Source organism: Toxotes jaculatrix, chromosome 16 (assembly GCF_017976425.1).
Source record: "Toxotes jaculatrix isolate fToxJac2 chromosome 16, fToxJac2.pri, whole genome shotgun sequence".
Lineage (NCBI taxonomy): Eukaryota > Metazoa > Chordata > Actinopteri > Toxotidae > Toxotes > Toxotes jaculatrix.
The window spans coordinates 10,201,359-10,221,234 of NC_054409.1; the positions used below are offsets into that span (position 1 = coordinate 10,201,359).

The 19,876-nt window shown below is 39.0% G+C and overlaps 3 protein-coding genes across 4 annotated transcripts; 1 reads left to right on the forward strand and 2 right to left on the reverse strand.

Moving 5' to 3' along the window:
• Positions 1–1,816: 1,816 nt before the first annotated feature.
• prkab1a (protein kinase, AMP-activated, beta 1 non-catalytic subunit, a) lies at positions 1,817–19,773 on the reverse strand. 2 transcript variants are annotated; one of them, XM_041058929.1, is made up of 8 exons: positions 19,675–19,773; positions 17,599–17,781; positions 16,642–16,811; positions 16,267–16,360; positions 15,504–15,618; positions 15,100–15,233; positions 14,792–14,860; positions 1,817–1,918 (listed from the first exon to the last, which is right to left on the reverse strand). In XM_041058929.1, exons 2-8 carry the CDS (start codon positions 17,746–17,748, stop codon positions 1,898–1,900), a joined length of 753 nt encoding a protein of 250 aa, XP_040914863.1. In that variant the 5' UTR covers positions 17,749–17,781; positions 19,675–19,773; the 3' UTR covers positions 1,817–1,897. The 2 variants fall into 2 exon arrangements, with proteins under 2 accessions (XP_040914863.1, XP_040914862.1); XM_041058928.1 differs by lacking the exon at positions 1,817–1,918 and adding an exon at positions 10,991–13,153.
• si:dkey-242g16.2 (uncharacterized protein LOC336380 homolog) lies at positions 3,330–4,999 on the forward strand. Its single transcript, XM_041058927.1, has 2 exons — positions 3,330–3,409; positions 3,767–4,999. Exons 1-2 carry the CDS (start codon positions 3,396–3,398, stop codon positions 4,770–4,772), a joined length of 1,020 nt encoding a protein of 339 aa, XP_040914861.1. The 5' UTR covers positions 3,330–3,395; the 3' UTR covers positions 4,773–4,999.
• LOC121195456 (phospholipase A2-like) lies at positions 7,608–9,191 on the reverse strand. Its single transcript, XM_041058931.1, has 4 exons — positions 9,027–9,191; positions 8,787–8,934; positions 8,565–8,698; positions 7,608–8,283 (listed from the first exon to the last, which is right to left on the reverse strand). Exons 1-4 carry the CDS (start codon positions 9,073–9,075, stop codon positions 8,165–8,167), a joined length of 450 nt encoding a protein of 149 aa, XP_040914865.1. The 5' UTR covers positions 9,076–9,191; the 3' UTR covers positions 7,608–8,164.
• Positions 19,774–19,876: the final 103 nt, after the last annotated feature.

Here is a 19,876-nt window from a genome sequence, read left to right on the forward strand (position 1 = left end):
AGAGACACAGAGCAGTAATGCACACCGGCAGACAGACGCTGTAAAAACTCAGATTAATGATCCATCCTGTATGACTCTGTGTGAGCTCATTAAACATCTGCATGTAGCAGAAACCACGCAATTGGTATGCATCATGACTTTTGGCACTGCTGTGAGGGGGAGGGGAGGGGGATATAGATCAATTTATTTTATCATGTGCTTTACTAGATTCATGACCTGTGCATATCGTTATGTGACATAATATACTTGGTGAGTCAATCAAAATCAGACGGTGAGATAAAAGAGTGACAATCTGTAGGCAACCACCTGTGCCTTGTAGCTCATACAGTATCGAGGAATAAATGCAAATGACCAGCATTGTAAATTCTAGTTTACCTGTTACAGTACGTGACATTGGATCTGAAAGTAAAATAAATAAATAAATTAAAAATTAAAACCACTGGCAACATGTAATCTATTATGGAAAATGATTAATAATAGTATATAGTTTGGGTTTGAACAGCAACAGTATAACTGTGGTGAAATTATGCCTGAAACTTCATGTACATAATTGACCTCTCACTAATTATTATGATAACACAATCCATCTGTAGGTCTACATTTTGGGGCTTACACCACTGGACTTTTTGAATCATTATGATGGTAATGGAATTAGTCACATGCAAAACTTTACAACATTTAGTTCACACAGTATTGCTTACTGAGACAAGTGGCTAGATTGTCGTGTTACTGAAGTGTAAAGAGAAAGCGTGTCAGTCTGACACCTCAGTATCAGCCCTTCTTCAACACTGCATAAGTAATGTGACTGAAGGAATTATAGGTTAATATGATACAAGGCTACAATGTGAAGATATATTATTTAAACACAGAAAAAGGAGATACAGGGAATGAAGTTCACTGTGTGATTCTGAAGCGATGTGATCCTTACATTTATTGAATTTAAAACGTAAGCAGATAATGAATTTAGGGGGATTCTACTGGCTTCTTCTACCTCTTGGAGCAGGAAAAGAACTATTCTGTGCAAACACAGTTTCCATTTTAACCATTTATTGCTCCAAATTTACTTTTCTAGTGTAATCTGATCTAATAATTGGGTCACATTCTGAAATGAGCTGTGAAATTGAAAAAATAAAGTACTTTGAGGAGGCACGGCATCTGTTGGAACAGGCCATATTTATATAATGGTACTGGTGAATCTTTACAAAAATTTCAAGTAGTTTGACTCAAGTTTAAAAAGCAAACCTGTGTTAACTGTTTTGACACAGTAACAAACCAGTACCTTTCAATTCATGGCCCCTAAACATTCAGTGAACTAACATAAGTCTTCTGGTTGTGAAAGGATCTACAATGAGGTGTGTATTAAAGGATTAATTAGCATCAAACTCATTATGTTTTATCCCATTGAAACCTTGGAGGTGTGGAGTATCTGTTGCTTCTTATGCAAGTAGCCAAACGATTTTATAAACTTACAAAACTAGATTTCTCTGTTAGACTGGTGAACACAATATATGGACTACAGCCCTTTTTTCAGAATGTCCTAAATAAGCAATTCATGCACACCTCCTTAGAGAAAGTAAGTGGGATGAAGCAATACAAAAAATAGTTGATGTATTCACTTTCACACACAGACATACATACCAACATGCTTATGTTATTCCATTGTTATTCATCTTGACATCATTGGGAGGTTTAGCTTTACGACATAGACTTGGCACATTCTACCACCAGAGCTGCCAGGAGACAGACAATAAACTGAGACTGGAGACATGTGAACTGACAACTAGGGGAGGTGTACAGTCTTACTCATTTTCTTTGCCTCACCTGTAAACGTCTGCACAAAGGGCGCACCAGGCCATCGACTTCCCCAAGTGATGATAGTGTATGCTGTCTTCATGACTCATGACTCTGCTGTCTCGGACTGGAAAGGAGAAGGTCACAAAATATCATTGTTTAATGCGTTGGTCAAAAAAAACTTCATTTCCTGAAATAATTTATTAAAAAGGTACATTTCCAGTTTAACCATTCTACAAATCTACAAACCTAAAAACTTTTGTGAGAGACTGTAGGAACCTAGTTTCTGGTTAGAACCTGAAACCTCTTCGCAAGAAAGTGATTTCTTCACAGAATTTGATTCGTTTGAGTCCGTGGAACCAGCTCCTAAAATTCTTTTAAGTCCCTGTCATTGTGTTAACTCCCAGACTGACCTTAGCATGAACTTGTTTTCATCTGTTTCACAGTGTTGCAGAAAAAAAGCAACAGCCGGTAGAAACATGTTTTTTTTTTACTGTGATTAGCATTGTTCATTTGCTTTAAGTAATGTGTCATTCGTGCTAAGCTAAGCTAAGCTAAACTAAACGGCTTCTGCAGCAGCTTCAAATTTAACATGCAGGCATGAGAGTGGCATCAATCTTCTTATATAGGTTACCTCTTGGAAAGAAAGCAAGGAAGTGTATTTCCCAAAAATGTCAAAATACACTGTGTTATGTTTAAGATTTTCAAGTTAAAATAAAAATAATAGAAGATATATTTAATAAATATCTGGCAATGAACAGATCAGATTAAAAGATTATATGGTACAGTATGAATCTGCTGAACAATATGAATTTTAGCAAATCTTTATTGAACTGATTTACCATTTAAATATCAATATACTTTTTTAACCTAACCATGGACAGTCATTCTCTCCCTCAGCTACATCAAAGCTTAATATTTGGTGACTTCTTTTTGTGTCAGCGTTACAATTTTTTCTAGAGGTCCATCCTTTTCCTAATCTCAAAATGAGCGCACTGTGCCTGGAAGCATGATTTACAATTTAAACTGTAAAAGAGGACAGGGAGAAGAAAAACTTCACCATTATACACACTTTTAATGGGCAAAATTTAAAATTCTAGCTTTTGGATTTAGTGTTTAATTGCATAGTGTGCTTGCAGCCTCTCTTTAACTGGCACTGGGGAAAAGAGTGTAATTTGTAAAGTCTAGGCCTATCTGTTGGTGTTTTCCATTTCCCTAATAAAGATACTTTGGCCCATGAAATAGATGTAAAATGTATACTGAAGAGTATGCATATACAGATTGTTTTTTTGTTTTGCTTTGTTTTTGTTTTTTTAATCTGCAGTTAAACTGTCATGAAGAAAATGAACTGTCATGAAGAAAATTAAAAGATAAATGTACCAGCAAAGTTCCATGAAAGGAATTTTGAGACCCTGCTTTCTATGAAACAGTTCTTTAGGGGCAGGACGTGAACAAAGGAGCTTCACTTCATTGGTTAAACCCAACCCACATGCAAATGTTGTGACACAGAAGGTTCAGCCTCATTTCCAAACTCCACACATAAGCTCCACAGAGAGCAGAGATAGACTGGGACTACGATCATCACATTCTTTTACTCTGATCTGATGAAACACAATCTGTAAGTATATTTTCCATTTTGAAAAATACCATCACCTCCACATTTGTTTTGAGGCACTTAGCTGTTGTTGTTCTCCAGAGCAGTTTGCAGTCTTGTAGAAAGGTCATATTTTGACTGATTGTTGTTTAATTCACTGAGGAGTTTTATTTATTCATTACCTCTGTTTTCTGCTTAAAGATTCATCTGAATTTGCTAGAGTGAGTTAAGCTACTCTGCTTTCACTTAATTGTTCCTTTGACATTACCTGTCAGGCATTAGAGCAAGTTATGAAAACAGAATTAACCAGCATATGTGCAATCACTCTGTGTATGTGTAATGGTGGATCTCATTTTAACCCTATCATGGCTTCCTCCTCAGGGTTCTCCATGCCTTTGGGAGTCACCCCCAGCCCGCTGTGATGCCCGTTGACCTTGCCATGTATCTGAGCCTGAGTCAGCGCCAGCCTCTTTATCAGCTGCTGTCCATGTCTCCTCTGAAACCCACACAACGTTATTGTCAGCCAACTAACTGTCTGCCGAGGACCGGCCGTCAGTCTCCACATCACTCCTCCTCATCACTGCCCTCGTCCCCTGTGCCCTTAGAGTGCCCTCGGAGCTGTTTCCACAGGGACAGCAGCAGTGTGCACAAAAAGCGTGTGGTGTTTGCAGACACAAAGGGATTGGCGCTCACTGCTGTGCGCCTGTTCATCCCTGAGCCCTCTTCTCCTCCTTCTACTCTGGTGATGAAACCCTCACCAGCCATACTGCAGGGCCAACAGTCAACTTCAAACAAACTGCAGCGCTACAAGTTCCGGCTTGGTTTTCCTCAGCCAATGCTGGACTTAAAAGCCTTCCTTGCACGTCTGAGAGAGATGCATGTACAGCTGGAAAGCTGCAGCATTTCAGAACACTCCCTGAGTGGCAAAGTATGTGTCTCCCATGTGAGTAATGAGAAGGCTGTACATATAAGGGTGACCTTTGACTCTTGGCGGAGCCATCATGACATCCCCTGCACATTTCTGCAGCAGCAACACTGTGGGGGTTTTGATATGGGTGTTTTTGCCTTTGACTTAAGCTTACCCCAGAACATAGATCCAAAGGAACACATTGAGTTTTGTGTGTCCTACAGACCGGGACCTGGCGCAGCGCCCCACTGGGACGATAACAGAGGGCAGAATTACAGGGTGTGCATGGAAAAAGATGGATCAGATGCTAATCAAAGCAACACCAACCGCTATTACCCCACACTCTCCAAACATCGGTCACCATCTTGGCCTTCACATGTGTCCCTCAGCATGCAGGACTCTGCTGATCTGCACTATCTTCAGAGGAATTTATCAAGCAGAGTGAGAGCAGAGTGGAAAAGTCTGTGTTCAGCTAGGTAGACAAGTGAAATCAACACTCAACAGAGCTACGAAGATATGTAAATAATGTGAATATATAACAAATATTTAAGAGAGTGAGTGCTTTTAGGGATCTATAAACTTTCGGAAATCTCAGTGTTGGATGGTCTAAAGCCTATTGTTTCAAAAACAGCTCACCCACTTGAGCTGAACTACCCTACTGAAATGTGAATGCTACATATTTCATTAATGTTCTGATTAAATCCATTAAAAAAATAAATAAAATTAAAATTCTTTCTCCTTTCTTCATTTTGCAGAGGCTACAACCTAATCACTCCACACAAACTTTTTTACAAATGCAGCTTAAAGCATACTGTGCAACAATACACATTTGCAAATTGTAGCAAGACACATAAGCCCTGATTAAGATACAAGGGCCATAGAAAAAGTGAAAACATGAGACCTGTATTTGTCTTACAGAAAGCATGTCAGTACACAAAGTGATTATTTCAAGAACCTTTTGTACTTGCAGCTACTAACCCGCTTTGTCCAAGCATACTGAATGAATGACAATGCTCAGGGTATACTTTCACACATTAATTCTCCTGGTTCAGGCTCAGATTTCCTGTGTGTCTTTTCATGAGGTACGTCATGCATACCAGACAGAATAAGTCAACACACGGAAAAATCACCTGTGCAAAGCACTGCACATGGTTTGAACGAGAGAGTCTGTTCTAGACATTAGACACTCCCCTTCCTGCTGTGAGAAGTGGAATAACACGTTGGAGATTGTTACTTCTTGTACTGTACATGATTGGTATGGCAAATAGCAAGTAACCATGGCAGCACCAGGGCCAGCATGTACTTCAGATAATGCGTGGGCTTGTGTTTACATGCAAGGGTGGAGTATTAGATACTGTGCCAGCCGCAGTGGGAATGTCTCTCTGTGCTGCACAGAGAGACAGCTTCCCTTGTTCCCCTCCTTCTTAGTCACCTCTCTGTTAGACTAGTTTCTTTGTACTTCACTCTTTTCTCAGGTTAGTATCCTCCCAGGGCGACCTACTGCCTCTCAGAATTGTCACAGCTCAGCAGTATCAGCCAAAATGCTGCATGTGAGCAGTTCACACATGTAACAGGTTTACACACCTTGTATCCTAAAACACTTATTTATTTATTAGTCTCAACAGTGTTGGGATGGTGTCAGGTGTTTCATTGTTCCCCTCCTGACATCCAGTAAATGAGAAGCTGAGCAGAATCCCAGAGGAAGCTACAGTATCAAAACAAGTAAATTGATTTGTTTCTCATTTTTCATCTGAGATTAATACACAATAAAAGGTTTCCATTGATTTTTACTAATATTTTGCACCTCATTTTGTACCTATTTTGCAGTTCATTCCAGTAGTAAGGCATACCAGCATTTAAAATGGCAACATGTAAAGGCAGTTTTGTTTTGTTTTTTGTAAATCTGCACATTTGTTTTTTCTTTTTTTGCATCTGACTTTGGTGAACATTAATCTGCAAGTTTGTGCTGCAGGTTTGTTCCTCAAACAGCTTTTGCTTGCTGTTGGTCAGCAGGGAGTTTGTCTCCCTGCTGACCAACAGCAAGCCATCTTGACAGTGCTGACTTATAAGGGCAGAATGAGTGAAAGACAAAAAAAAATTGAAGAAGAGTCTGAACTCTGGACAGTAACGTTCAACTTTAGCTTGTTTTATCTTTCTCTCCCTTCTTTTTGAACTACCATACCTCTGAAAATTTGTAATCAACCTAGCAAAGGTGGGAGCCGCATAAGATTCTTATACCAATGCAAAAACAGACTGAATTTTTTTTTTGTCATTTGAAAACAGCACAGACAGATGATGTCATCCTGACAACAGGGGCGGCAGACCAGAAAACACCCAAACCAGTTATTTTCTTATCTAACACAGTGTAAACTGTGTTAATCAATTTGAATATGGCTCCAAACAGCAGGTCTCCCGGTCAATGTAAGACCCAAGTCACTTCAGCAACAACTGCAAATGACAAATAATTTTACTACAAAATGATTTTCTGTGGTCAGTATCTATTTTTTTTTCTTGCATTTGCCATTTCTCTCATTTTGAGCCAAGAGCAGCCACAGCTGGCTGATGGCCAGCAGCCTGCCACCAGCTGCTGCTGCTTACAGCGTTGCTGCTTTGTGTTGTCTGAAGAATACCCTGAAGACTGATCCAAAGAGTGAGCTGATGGGAGCAAACAGTAGTGGCTCGCTGAAACCAAAGCACTAGGCTGCAGCGACCGGATTTTTTAGTTTTAGTTTTTTTTTTTTTTATTCTGGTCCCAAATAATCTCACAAGCAACCAAATCTCACTGGCAGCCATCTGGTGCCCGGGGAGGTTTTTTTTATGTAACAAGCAAAAGCTGTTTTCAAGGAAGAAGTGACAGAAATAACCAATGTCACTAGTAATACAAAATGAGTTGACGATAGATTGCTTGCCATCACTGTGCTTGTTTTGTGCTGAGATAACATTTTCATTGCTAAAAGTGCCGGTAGCTGCTGGCAAAATTAATACACAGGAAGAGTGACCCTTCCCAACTGCACACAGGTGGCTGTTGAATGATTGTTTCGCATACTGTAAACCTACAGATTTGTACATGTCAGGAAAGAAGGCCTATGTGCTCAGACTGTGTTTATAAAATAGTAAAGACTTAAGTGTAAGGTACTTGCAGTTTAAAGGTGTGCATTACATTTTCTCAGGTTGCAATGCAGAAAATGATGAGCATTGAAAGTTGCATCTTTTTAGTCTGACTTCAGAAGAGGCAGGAAAGGTGAAAGTGCATTCACAACATACTTACAACTGTGAAAAACACTTAAAATCCTCAGACAGAAAACAAAAATCTGATTTTTTTTCTTTTCTGAGCAAATCTATTTTTTATTATTTGATTAAGTGCAAATATTACATACTGTGTGTGTGGGACTTTTACAGGAAGTATATATACCAGGACAGCTGACACAGACAAAGCATCAGGCGGCAGAGTCTGTGCCATACCACTGTATACTACTGATTTCACCCTGCAAGCAAGGAAAGAAATCAGTAGACCGTAGTGCCCTCTATTGGTATTTAAGATTATACCCTTGAACAACTGGCCATCAGTAGACAACATGTGAGGTAAAATGAGTATGCAGATCACTTTACAGATCCACACCTAACAAGAGAGATTGAGTACATGTGACATAATCATGGATGGTTATAGATCAGTAATTCTACATTATGAGAACTGTATAGTCCCATACAGAAATCATGATACTTTAGACGTGACAGTATAAAGTCTATGAGAATGTTTCTACTAAGGCATTGATTCTCAATAAACTGACAGAGCAGTCGATCACTTTTGAAAGCTAAAAGATGGCTATGTCACGTGTAAGTATAAATTCTGCATTTGACAGGGTTTGTTTGTTTTACTGACACTGGTCGCTGGGCAGGTGCTCGTGCTCAGGGATCCAGGGTGATCTCGCAAAACACTCTGCGGCCTTCCTGTCACACTCACAGATGAACATCTCACATTCATTGTTGTCATCTGAGGAGGAGAAAACAGAGGTTACACTGTGATTACCAAAAAAAAAAAATTCTATAAATGAAAGAAACTGTTACGGTTTACATTTTTATTATAATAGTGAGATATTTCTTCTTCAACAAAAAAAGTAAGTAACTTCAATTTTTAAGTACTTTACACTTGATAAATTTACCTGTGACAATAACTAAAAGTATAGTGATGAAAAGGGGAAAAATACATGTTAATACAGGTTTAATGAACGACTAAACACGTTTATAGGATGAAGTTAGTTTTGGTGTACTCACTGCCACAGGTGACCTTCTTGTTTTGTTCATCACAGCTGTAGTCATAGAACTCGGTGTAAGGGTTGTCGATGATGGGCCAGCACGCAGAGTGCTGCATAGCATCGCTGTAACACTGGTCATGCACTTGGCAGCACCTAGAGGTATAACAAGACAACTCTTCAAACAGACTGAATAGGCTTTTTCGAGTCATCTGAGTATTAAGCTGAGTGAATGAATCACAACCTATCCAGATCATCCACAGGCGTGCCAGAGCCTCCCTTTCCACAGTAGCAGCCGTAGTCAGCGTAGTCAAGAACAGGCCAGCTATCAGGCATCATACACAGGATCATTCTTCTAAACTGGTTAAGTGCCTTGATGCTCATGGGCTGGACTAAAACAGAACAAGGAGGAACAATCAGAATTCGGTTTATACTGGACCAGCATCTATTCACAACCAACATGCTTTTGTCAAGTTGTACTCACCAACAGAGAGGCCTGCCGCCAGGAGAAACAGAGTCTGGAGGGTGTTCATCCTGTGAGTCTGAACTTGAGACACAGAGCAGCTCTCACTCCAAGATCAGTCCCTCTTTATATATCAGCCACAGGGCCTTGGGACCTGTCAGCTGTTCATACTACACAGCGTCACACGCCTGACAATGCATGTGCTCTGAGATTCAAACACAAACCAACACGTGTGAAAGCAAGTAAAAACTCTCACACTCTCAGTGAACTTTTCTGAACCGTGTCTTGTTGTTAAATATGTTTGATTTTCTTTCTGGAGTAGAGCTGGTTCAGTTTTCATGTTAGGCTCATGTTAGTTTGAGATATATCATCAACCTAGCCATCAAAAATTATATGTTTAATTCAAGTGTATGTCACCTGCCTTGTCTTAATTAGCAGTTTTAGTTTATTTGTTTAGCTGGATACAAGACACATGTCTGCTACAGATCCTTCAGCATGCTTTACCATTTATTTTAAGCTCTGAAATTTCAAAACTAAAACATCTCATTTACACAAGGGCAAAGTTTAAACTTGTTCTTAGGGATAAAATATCTAATTTCAAGTTTAGTCAGTTGTTTTTCAATATTCCTTTTTTTTTCAACCTGTTTAAGACTTCTGGTGGCCAGACTTTAAAGAAATTTTTTTTGTTTTAAGAAATCTATTCACGTGAGAATCCCTTGCTACAGCAGCCACAGGCTTTTGCTAGTTTCAAGCAAAAGCAAGTTTACATTTAAAATTATTTCACTTAAATTTGACAGAGGAATTTTTGCAGTGTCGCCCCGTTTTCAATCAAAAGGAAATCTTAATGCTGCAACACTACCCCGACGCACATAGCAAAGGTTCATAAGGAAATGCGCTTTCCCAGCTCGGTGTGCAAGACTGACCTCCACCTCACCCAACATTTCTGGGATGAAGTGGAACACAAAGTGTGAGCCAAGCCTTATCGCGATAAACACCAGTGTCAACCTCACAAATGCTCTTGTGGCTGAACTAAGAGAAAATCCCTGCAGCCAGACTCTCCCAGAAAGACTTTGGAGAAGTTTGGAGGCTGTTCTAGCAAGAAGAGTGAATGATGGAGCGATAAAAATGGTAAGTGTATCCTGAGATTGTGTATCACTGTGTATTTTCATTCAGATCTTAAACCATATATCAGAATTAAAAATAAATAATGTAGTAAACTCTTCAGTGTTTTTCTAGTCTCTGTATAATATATCTTCCTCTATGCTCTTGATCGTGGGTCAAACCGGGGTCAGACATTTGTAAGCTGTACATCACTGTGAATCACACATCATGACATCCATGAATGCTTCATATGCTTTGTCAGAAGTGTTGCAATGTCACTGCATACAAGGGGACAAATGATCATTAAGCTACACGTAATGCAATCCATAAAATGCCTCAGTATTTTGTAATAGCTGTAAAGACACACTGATAGACTCACTCTATGAGTAATGTCACTGTAAATGTCCATATGCATTCATAGTCATATTTCAAATAGTCAGGCATACTGTAAGAAGAGAAAGTCCTACGAGTGGTGCAAACTGGGTGTAAAATAGAACATATGCTTGGGTTATATCTTCTGTAGACACCATTTCTGCATAATTGTGTAATAACATCATGTCCAGAAAAGAGAGATAAACATGAGACCAAATTTAACCAGCAAATTGAGATTTTCCGTCATATGCACAGAGACATGGAAAATCCCAGACTTTAGGATCAGAACTTTGATGATATGAAAAGCACACGAAGGTTGGGAGCAAAGTGCTATAAAAGGTGCGGGAACAGTAAAGGGGAAAGGGGTTTTTGTTTGATTTTTTTTCCTAAAAAATGTCTTTTTGCTATGTGAATCTATTCAGCGTAAAAATGACCAGTACAGACAGTACAAGCTTTCAAAATCTCTGCAGGAGACACAAATATACACATACAAATAAAACAAACTGCATTTGTTTTTGTGCTGTAACTTAATCTTTAATATAAATATCTCTCAAAATGGGAAATGTATACACACCAGCATGGTTCAAAGGCTCAAAAACATTTTTTAATGATACTGCAATTTATCTGAATGTCTAGCATCTTCTCATCAATAAATCATTACCATGTTAGTTCTGAGACAACAGCAGAAGTAACAAAAACAGGCCTTTTACTATGGAGATTGTTGGCCTCTACTGTCCTATAGTCAACATCATGGTCTCATTTCTTTAGGGTAATTATACCTAGATACCATAATCTGACAATGATATACTGATGGTTCAAGTCATACCTTTAACTTAAAACTCCAGTCCAGTCCTTCAGACTTCACGAAATGTACACAGACCATTAACAGTACAGACAGACATGTTCACTAGAACAAAACTCTTCAGCAACAGTTCCAGTCTGTTTCATGATCCTATACTGGTCCCTTTGTCAGTGTCATGGCTCTTCAAGCAAATGTTGGTCACTTTGTCTTTCGCCTGCTGTTTCTGTCATTGTCAGATATCTTCAACATTTTGTTTTGTGTTAGGTCTCTTTTTTTTTTCATTCATGAACCATGACTTCATCTGAGGCTTCACTTTATAGAAACTGATATTGATACTAATAGATTAGGCAATGTTCCATGGCACAAACCAATGATGCCATATTGACTAAAACCAGCAGGGATCATCTATATGGTGTGACTCTTAATGTATGGAATGCATTTACTGTGTATAAAAGAAGGAAAATTCTTAGGACACTTGTGCAACGGTACATCAGTGCAAAGACTACTAAACCTGTGAAGATGTTCAAAAGGTTAAGCATTATTCTTCTGATACATTGTCATGCTCTAAGTGTACATACATTATGTACACATTCTACATAAAAATAAATGTTTATTATCATAGTGCAAAACAATAGATATAGAATAGAGTTTAGACCAAATTAATTTATGCTAACAAAAAAAAAATGTTAGGGTTTTGGTCTCAACTATGTTGTCTTAGTCATAAATAACAATCTTCTAAGACACTTGACTGGAATGATACAACACTGCAACTATATTAAGAGAACTCTCAACAACAGAACAAACTACTTCGTCAACCAAAGTAGAAAAAAATATAATGAAATACTTCACAAATAATAGAAAAATATCTACTGTGCACTCTGAGATCATACCAAATAAAACTTAACTATTTCAAGATAAACAAGCAAAAGAAAACAGTGGAGAACTACTGCAGTGCATGTTTCCTTTCTGTGACCTTAACATTCACATTCTTGATTGTACCTCTGTCGTCTCCTCAACCACAGGAAAAGACGACAGCGACCTCACGTGTCCGAGGTCTTTCAATCCATCTCCCCCCAGCATTACCAATTCTCCTCATTACATTTATGTCTGTTTTGCTTATAGACACGTCATAGTGTTCTACTTCATTATTAATGCCTCTCTATGTCTACTAAGCAAAGTTACTGTTGTTGAAAACTACACAGGGCAGTCAGTGAATAATTAAAGGCAGATTGTGAAGGATTGGAGTAACTGAGTGGAATTGATCATCCTCAACAGATGTGGACAACAACTGGGTATACAGTGAATGTACAAGATATAATCTCAGAGCTGCATGCTCGAAGTTTACAATGGATAAAGTAATGTCATCATTTAACTAACTAATTAATTAACTAACTAACCTCTTAAAGCAGATTAGTACAATGATATAAATGATTGATCTGTTGACATTTATCTTTAATCTTTTAGATTTAGTTTACGCTTTGTTTTCAGGGCATTGCTATAGTAAACACTATTCCTGCATTTTACTGAAAATGAAAGTTTAATTTAGAAATTTAACAATCTTCATTTCTTTTTATATCTTTAATCTTTCTTCTCCACTTCATTCAAAGCTGCTTGTTCAAGTCAGGATTTGGATTTAACATGTGAAACCCATGACTGATATGAGCCTGGATTCACCTGGTCTCTCTGCTTCATGGAGAGAAAACAAACAAAAAAAAAAAAAACAGGTGGAGCTAATATTTTGTACACTCAGTGTACAGTTAACACACTGGGACAGAATTAAAAAGATGGTCTTAAGTCAGATAGGCTTATATAGCAAGGTGGTGACATATTTCTTCTTGTAGCGATGTGTTGCACTGAGCACCATCACCCCATCCTGTGGCAAATGACATGGATGAAAATTTTACTTAAAAACACACACGCCTCCTAAATAATGAAATGGATGCTTGCAGATTATATACATGTGGGTGTATGGGTATCAGTCTTACCATGTGTAACGTTGCCATACTATATATAAACCATAGAGATTAGTGGGAGGGCCACCCACTAATCTCAACGCCCAGCTCCGCTCACTAATCCCCGTCAACAATCAGGCAACAAAATGTCTACTATATTCCTGTTTTTACTTTCATAGAGAGACACACAGAGACTCTCATTTGTTGTGGTGTCAAAGCTGAAAAACTGTTGTTAACCTACAACTAATGGAAACTAAACAGCTTTCTGTTAAAGGACAGGTTCACAACTTGTCATTTCTGTCTTCAAACAATAGTCGGGTACCCATGTGTACGCTGAAAGAGTTTTGGCATGCTGTAATCATTCCTCCTTTTCATGTTGGCCATTAAGAGATCTCTTTCTAATGCGCTTCCAAAGTAAGTGACGGCAGAGAAACTTTGTGTTACAATCACTCCATTGCAGCTCATCACAAAAAAAAACTGTGCACAGAAACACAAAGAGGGAACTTTGTACTAAACAGACCGAGACTTCAGAAGCCACCTCAGTGATTTGATAGGGCCAGAGAGCTGAAGAATCATATTAACATCAGACGATCTTTGTACAGACAATCTTTGGTCCCGCGTCTCTTCAAATATTGTTTTAAAACAGCCTATAACCTTTAAAGGTCTTTCACCGGTGAACCCATTGAGGGCTTTAAATGTGAAGATACCACATCAAAAGGAACAGCTATTACTGATGGAGGTTAGCAAATCATTGTAAGAGAGTATTACCTGCTGTAAAATAGTTCTGTCAGTGGATCATTTTGAATGACTGTCAACTATTGATTATAATGAGAGGTAGAGGGGAACCTTAACCCTTCCAACATGTCATTAAAGTAAGCCACAGCTTTTAGAGTGTGATTCTGGCAGTATGGAAAATACAATACTCATCATGGTTTCTGATTACAGATGCGCACAGTCTGGCCCAGGTATCTAATGGTAAATTCAATCCATTTTGCCCCACAATGACAGTTCTGTTTGTAGTGGTATGTTTATTCTATTCTTTTGATGACAAAAACCTGTTTCTATTAGGCTTATTTTAGCCTATTACCAATCAAATCCTCCAGTAAACATGTCAGTTAGAAGATATATAAAGAAATCTGACAGCGAGCATGTTGATTTGTGAGTTTTTAGAGCAACATGAGACAACTAGCAGAGTTTCAGTTGGGACACAGACAATTCCCAAATTGCCAGTGCACCTTTGAAAAATCTGCAGTCTTCTTTACAAAGAAACAGTCTTGTTTAATGCCGTGCTCATTTTGTTTGTTTTTTCTGTCACAGTGTTGGAATCATATGTCCCTCAGCTGCTTGGTATCACTGTTGGCATTCCATAGATATAATCAGTTGTGCACGCTGCACGAAAGCTCGCTAACAGCGACAACGGCTCACACTTTCTACTAAAGAATGCTTACAAATCTGGTCATTTCTTATGTGAAATTTTATTAAGTGTGTTTTTCCACATTCCACACATTTCTTTTTCTCTGTGTGTGTGTGTGTGTGATTCAGTCAGCCTGAGACCTTACCTTAATGGAAAGAGCATAGAGGTGGTTGAGCATGACATGGTTGGGTTCTGGGAGTAATGCAGGGTCACACTGGAAAAAGAATTATGACAATAAACTGAAAAAAAAAAACTTTCTGGAGAAATCATTCCATTTTCCACCTGTTTTCATATTTTCATTGTATATATTAGACCATAAGATTCATTGTTGTCAGTACAAAGCAGAGAAAAATAATGAGCCAGAAGTAATGAGCCATTTCTAGAAAATCCACCATGTAAAAAAACTAAATGTGTGTGGAACAGGTCTGCTTTAATTGCATCACAGCTACTTACAGAAATCCCAGTGTCTTTGTTGAGGATGACCTGCAGCAAGTGTGGTGGGAGTATGGGTGGAGACTTAAACTTCTCTTCCTGTTTCGGAACATAGGCGTCCTGATGATACGGTCCGGGAGGAGAGCTGGAGAGGTCTAATTGAGAAAGGAAGAGGAACAGAGCAAGGGTGGGATAGTATGACTACTAAAGCTACCGCCTCACTACTTTATACAAAGAAGTTTAAATTCTGACTGAATTTCACATTGATGTTTACCAATAGTGGCTGGACAGTGTGACACAGAGTGCCCAAATATTAGAATATATATAATCTTTTTGTCCACTTTCCCATACTTCCAAATGCTTCCAAAACCTCTTCTCTGCATCAGTAACAGAAGAGACATGAAAGAGGGGTTGTCAGCACTCACCTGACATGTCAGAGCATTTCTGTGAGTCCACCATCAGAGCATCAAACACCTCAAAGTCAGTTTTCTTCACCTGGATGATATTGTTAACTGTTCCAAGCTGGCTGGTTACAACCGGCTGTGAGGGAGACAAATTCAGTTCAAGCAAATTCACAACTGAAGCTCAAGAGTATAAAGACTCCAGACAAATTACAAGTGTACTATAACTGAACGCTCAAGATGTTCAGCTCTTGTCTGGCATGTCCTTCGTTCCACTATTTAGCCAAGCTAACAGAACGTGTGATTAATTATTTTCAAATTTGCTGTGAAAACGTATTTCCTTGCTGCAGAGAAATGATAATGTTTGTTATTCAAACTGGATAATAGGTCTCACTCAGATTATTGGTGCCCAAAATTAAAAACTCTAATCTACACTTGCAGTTACAGTATGTAATACTGGTAAAGATACAACCTACAACCCAGCAGAAGCATTACAACTCATTATGTCGTGATGATATTGGTTCAGCAGTCAAAAGATTACATTTTCTTTCCAGACTTTAAGTTATAGCTGAGCTGTAATAGTTTTATTCACAGATGCTGATGGTAAAAATCACAGGAAGTTGCAGAGGAAATCTCTTGGTGGAATATACACAGGATTTAAAATGCCTCGACATGTACTTAAGGACAAAATCATGGCTACAACAGCCTCTCAAGTTGAGTGGTGACAGATAACAGCTTGTTTGACAAACGGTCATAACAGTGTGTATATTAGAGAATAATTGTTGACCTCAGTTGGGTCGTGGGTCCACTGGCCGTCCACATAGAACTTGTACTGATGCTCCCCCTCAGGCAGATCGACGATGGCCACAAAGGTGTTTTGACTTTGACAGATGACAAGAGAGAGAGCATTAGACATACAGGTGAGTTGACACAGTAGCTCACCACTTCAAGAGAATGGGAAAGTGGTCTCACACCTTGGGACTTGTACATCCATCTAACAATTGTATTTGCCTGTTTCATTCATAAAATATTCAGCTGTTTCATGGAGCACATTAAAACAGCTGTCTGAGTATTAGCTAGATTCATTGATAAATGATAAATGTTATCCTATCAATTAACTACAAAATAGCACACAAAAATTACACAGAAGATACACTCTCACCTTCTAATAAGGGGAATCTTATTGGCCCAGTTGTTGAAGGACCCAGAGAGGTAGACCTCCTTGCCATCTCCAGTCCAGCGAAAGACTGTGGGTCGGTCTAAAGTTGGCCCTTTGTCTTCTGCCTCTAAGTCTTGCTGCCATGCGAGGAACTCCTCTTTCTCTAAAGGAGCCTGAAATGTCAATCAAGAAAACACCATCAGCTATTTGGCGATTTACATTATGTGAAAAGGACTTCTGGTACCATGTGAAGACCAGGTGCTTCAATAGAACTTTTTTTCTCTTAAATGTAACTGCTCCTCAGCCGTTTATTCACAATATCGGTTTGAACAGGGATATCTGAAGCAATTTTAGGAACGAGACTGCAATACAGTAATCCTGATATGTCTGACACACATAGCAAAACACAAGACCCTGCAATCACATTATTTGGAGTAGCTCCTGGAGGGCTGGCACACTGTGATGCCACAGCCTTTCTGTCATTATTGGCACGACTGTTAGTGTTGATTTACTGGAAATCTGCCAAGCCACCATAACACTGTAAATGGATGGAAAGTGTTATGGCACATGTCAAGCTTGAGAAACTTAAATATTACAAAAAGAGTGTGGAAGGCTTTCCTCTTCTACTTTGTAGCCAAGCCTTAATTAAATGGTCCCTGAACCTCTACCCCCACCCTCAGAGTGTTTGACAGTTCCTGTTTTTTTCTGTGGCTTTGCTTTGTTCTGTGTTGGTATGTACATCTATTTTCGCAGTGTGTTGTGTTGAGCTGTGATGTTGATTGCTGCAATTTATGTCATGTTATGACAAGTAAATGTATATGTCGGAAAGGTGCAATCAAAAAAAAATTCCAAAATATAAACACATTATTATGTGAAGAGCACGGTTTGAAAAAGTCTACGGGCACCAAAAAATCATGTTGGCAGCAGATAATCTGCCTCTGAGGCAGAGGTGTGACTTACCTTCATATCTTCACCATGAAAAATGTCTGCATCTTCAGGGCTGTCCATCAGGATTTTTGGTCTCTCTCCCTCCTTGGTACCTCGGCTGTCCCTCCGCTGAGCCTTCTCCCCCTGGCCCATTGCAGCCCTCTCACTGCTTGTATTTCCCATGGCTTTGTCTTCTTGTAAGCCAACAAAAGGTCACTGTGAGTAGGAGTTTTAAAGCCAATCAGAAACTCAAGATGTGACATTTTTCACATAAGGTCATTAATAATTGATAGCGGGTACTGGAACACTGGCAACAAGACTTGTTTTATACAACCTTATCACTCAAATGAGAAAGATACTTTTTTTATTTTTTACACCTTAGGCACCAAAGTACCTGTATCAACAGACTTGTATTGAGTGCAGCAGAAGAATAAGCTAACTTGCACACAGACAGCAAATTACAAGCAACAGTGGGTCAGAATCACGTGGACATGTGGTCACGTGGATGTGGACATTGATTCCACTTCCGTGGGAAACCCTGCACGTATTGCTAAAGTGTATTCATCTGACAGCTGAAGCGATCTCTTCTTTGCACAATGTGGCTGTACAAACAAAACTGTACAATCATTAAAGAATCCCTGCCGCTGGGAACTGAATAACACGGGGGAGTATTTTTCAACACACCACCTGGTCACCTGAGCCATTTCTTTCAGTATGATACCTGCTGTCTTTGAAGGGCCAGTGTTTTTGTGGGGTCACAGTATCATTTGGTGTACAATTAAAATAACTGCAGTATAAAAATATACCTGCAGAGACTAGAGACCTTCTTGAGATAGAAAATCCATCACAATGAACACATATATGGGATTTTACTTATTATCTTATCTATCTTACTTATGCTTGTTCCTGCTACACGATAGTAATGCAATGTTGTCTTTAAGAATCACTCTGCCTTGCCAGCTGCATTAGTAGGCAATGGTAACATGACCTTGACAAAATAAAAACAGATATGGCATTTACAGTAATGGATTACGTATTTCAAGATTATTCCTCAGTGCAAATGACGTTGCATACCAGTGTGAAATGAACTGAAACCAACAGGCAGCCAGACTGTGAATTACTACCAGAAGTGACAATTACTTTGTCACATAAATTATGGAAAATGCTTTAAATTTGTAAAATATACTATTTAAAAGCAACATGAAATCTTCTGTTGCACATTATTGAGGGTTTTCTTTGAGATTCAGTTTTCATCATGTGATCGACAACTGTGTGTGTGACTAGAACATAATTCCAGTTTAAGGTGATGCAAAAGGGTGACAGAAAAGGTTTGTATGTATTCACTGTCTGAGTCAGGGTTTATGTGCAGGGCTGGTGCTCAGTTACTCAAATTCTGTAACTTTTATTCCCTGATGAAACACATCCCTGTCAGCGCCCGATCCCAAAAAAATCAACCAACCACTCACTGTAATATCTTACTTCATAATAAATTGGGTAATTTAAGATTCTTGGTCGCTGTTCCGGGGTTGTGCTTCTACTCCAAAACCCTACAGCTGATTATGGAGGTGGAGCACTTCTCCAGGACTTAGAGTAAAGTACTTTCCACCACTAGTCGTGATACTCTCGACAACATCTGTGAGATGATAATGTAAAACGGATACAAAATTGTGCATTTTATACTGTAGTGATCTAACAATGGTAATGCAGTTTAGTAAAGAGTCAACTTTATTGAACTCAATATACCCCTGCCATCGGCCACCAAAGGAAACGACCCCTGAAGAAGGCTAACGGGCATTACCTCATCTCATCTTCAAACCTGACAGAAAGATAATTAACCCCATTACTGACTCTTGTTGGATTGTAGCTTGGTTTGTCTGAATTAACCAAGCTACAATCCGGCAGGTGATTTAGTTTCAGTCAGTGGCACTCGTGTAACATTAAAATGTCGCGTGAAGCTAACGTTCGTTAGCTGCTAGCATCAGTGTGTTGCTGTGTAGCCGGCTTGAGATCCTGTAACTCAAACAGTGCAACTGACTGCTACATAGAAGTGACACCCATTGCAGAATTAAAGTGCTGTCTATAAATACAGACCGTCGTGTAGCGTTTTACCTGAGAAGTGTTTAGCTTCGTAGGTGTCGGTGTTAACTCAACAGGATCATTTCATCGGAGCAGCAAACAAAACATTTGGTCATAGCAAAAACCCCGCCTCCTCCTGTGTGCGCATGCGCAGTATGTGAACACTTACTGTAGGACTGTACCTCTTAAAAAAGCTACAGAATAACCCCGCAAGTCTTATTTACCCAGAAGCTCT

What these genes read in the sequence shown, in the direction of transcription:
- prkab1a (XM_041058928.1), bottom strand. Translation starts at nt 17,748, where the DNA reads ATGGGAAATACAAGCAGTGAGAGGGCTGCAATGGGCCAGGGGGAGAAG. An exon ending in TTCATGGTGAAGATATGAAG is followed by an intron (nt 16,812 to 17,598) that starts GTAAGTCACACC and finishes TTGACATTTCAG; the next exon opens with GCTCCTTTAGAGAAAGAGGA. An exon ending in TCTATGCTCTTTCCATTAAG is followed by an intron (nt 13,154 to 14,791) that starts GTAAGGTCTCAG and finishes CATTTGCCACAG; the next exon opens with GATGGGGTGATGGTGCTCAG.
- LOC121195456 (XM_041058931.1), bottom strand. Translation starts at nt 9,075, where the DNA reads ATGAACACCCTCCAGACTCTGTTTCTCCTGGCGGCAGGCCTCTCTGTT. An exon ending in GGCGGCAGGCCTCTCTGTTG is followed by an intron (nt 8,935 to 9,026) that starts GTGAGTACAACT and finishes GTTCTGTTTTAG; the next exon opens with TCCAGCCCATGAGCATCAAG. An exon ending in CCTGTGGATGATCTGGATAG is followed by an intron (nt 8,699 to 8,786) that starts GTTGTGATTCAT and finishes TTATACCTCTAG; the next exon opens with GTGCTGCCAAGTGCATGACC.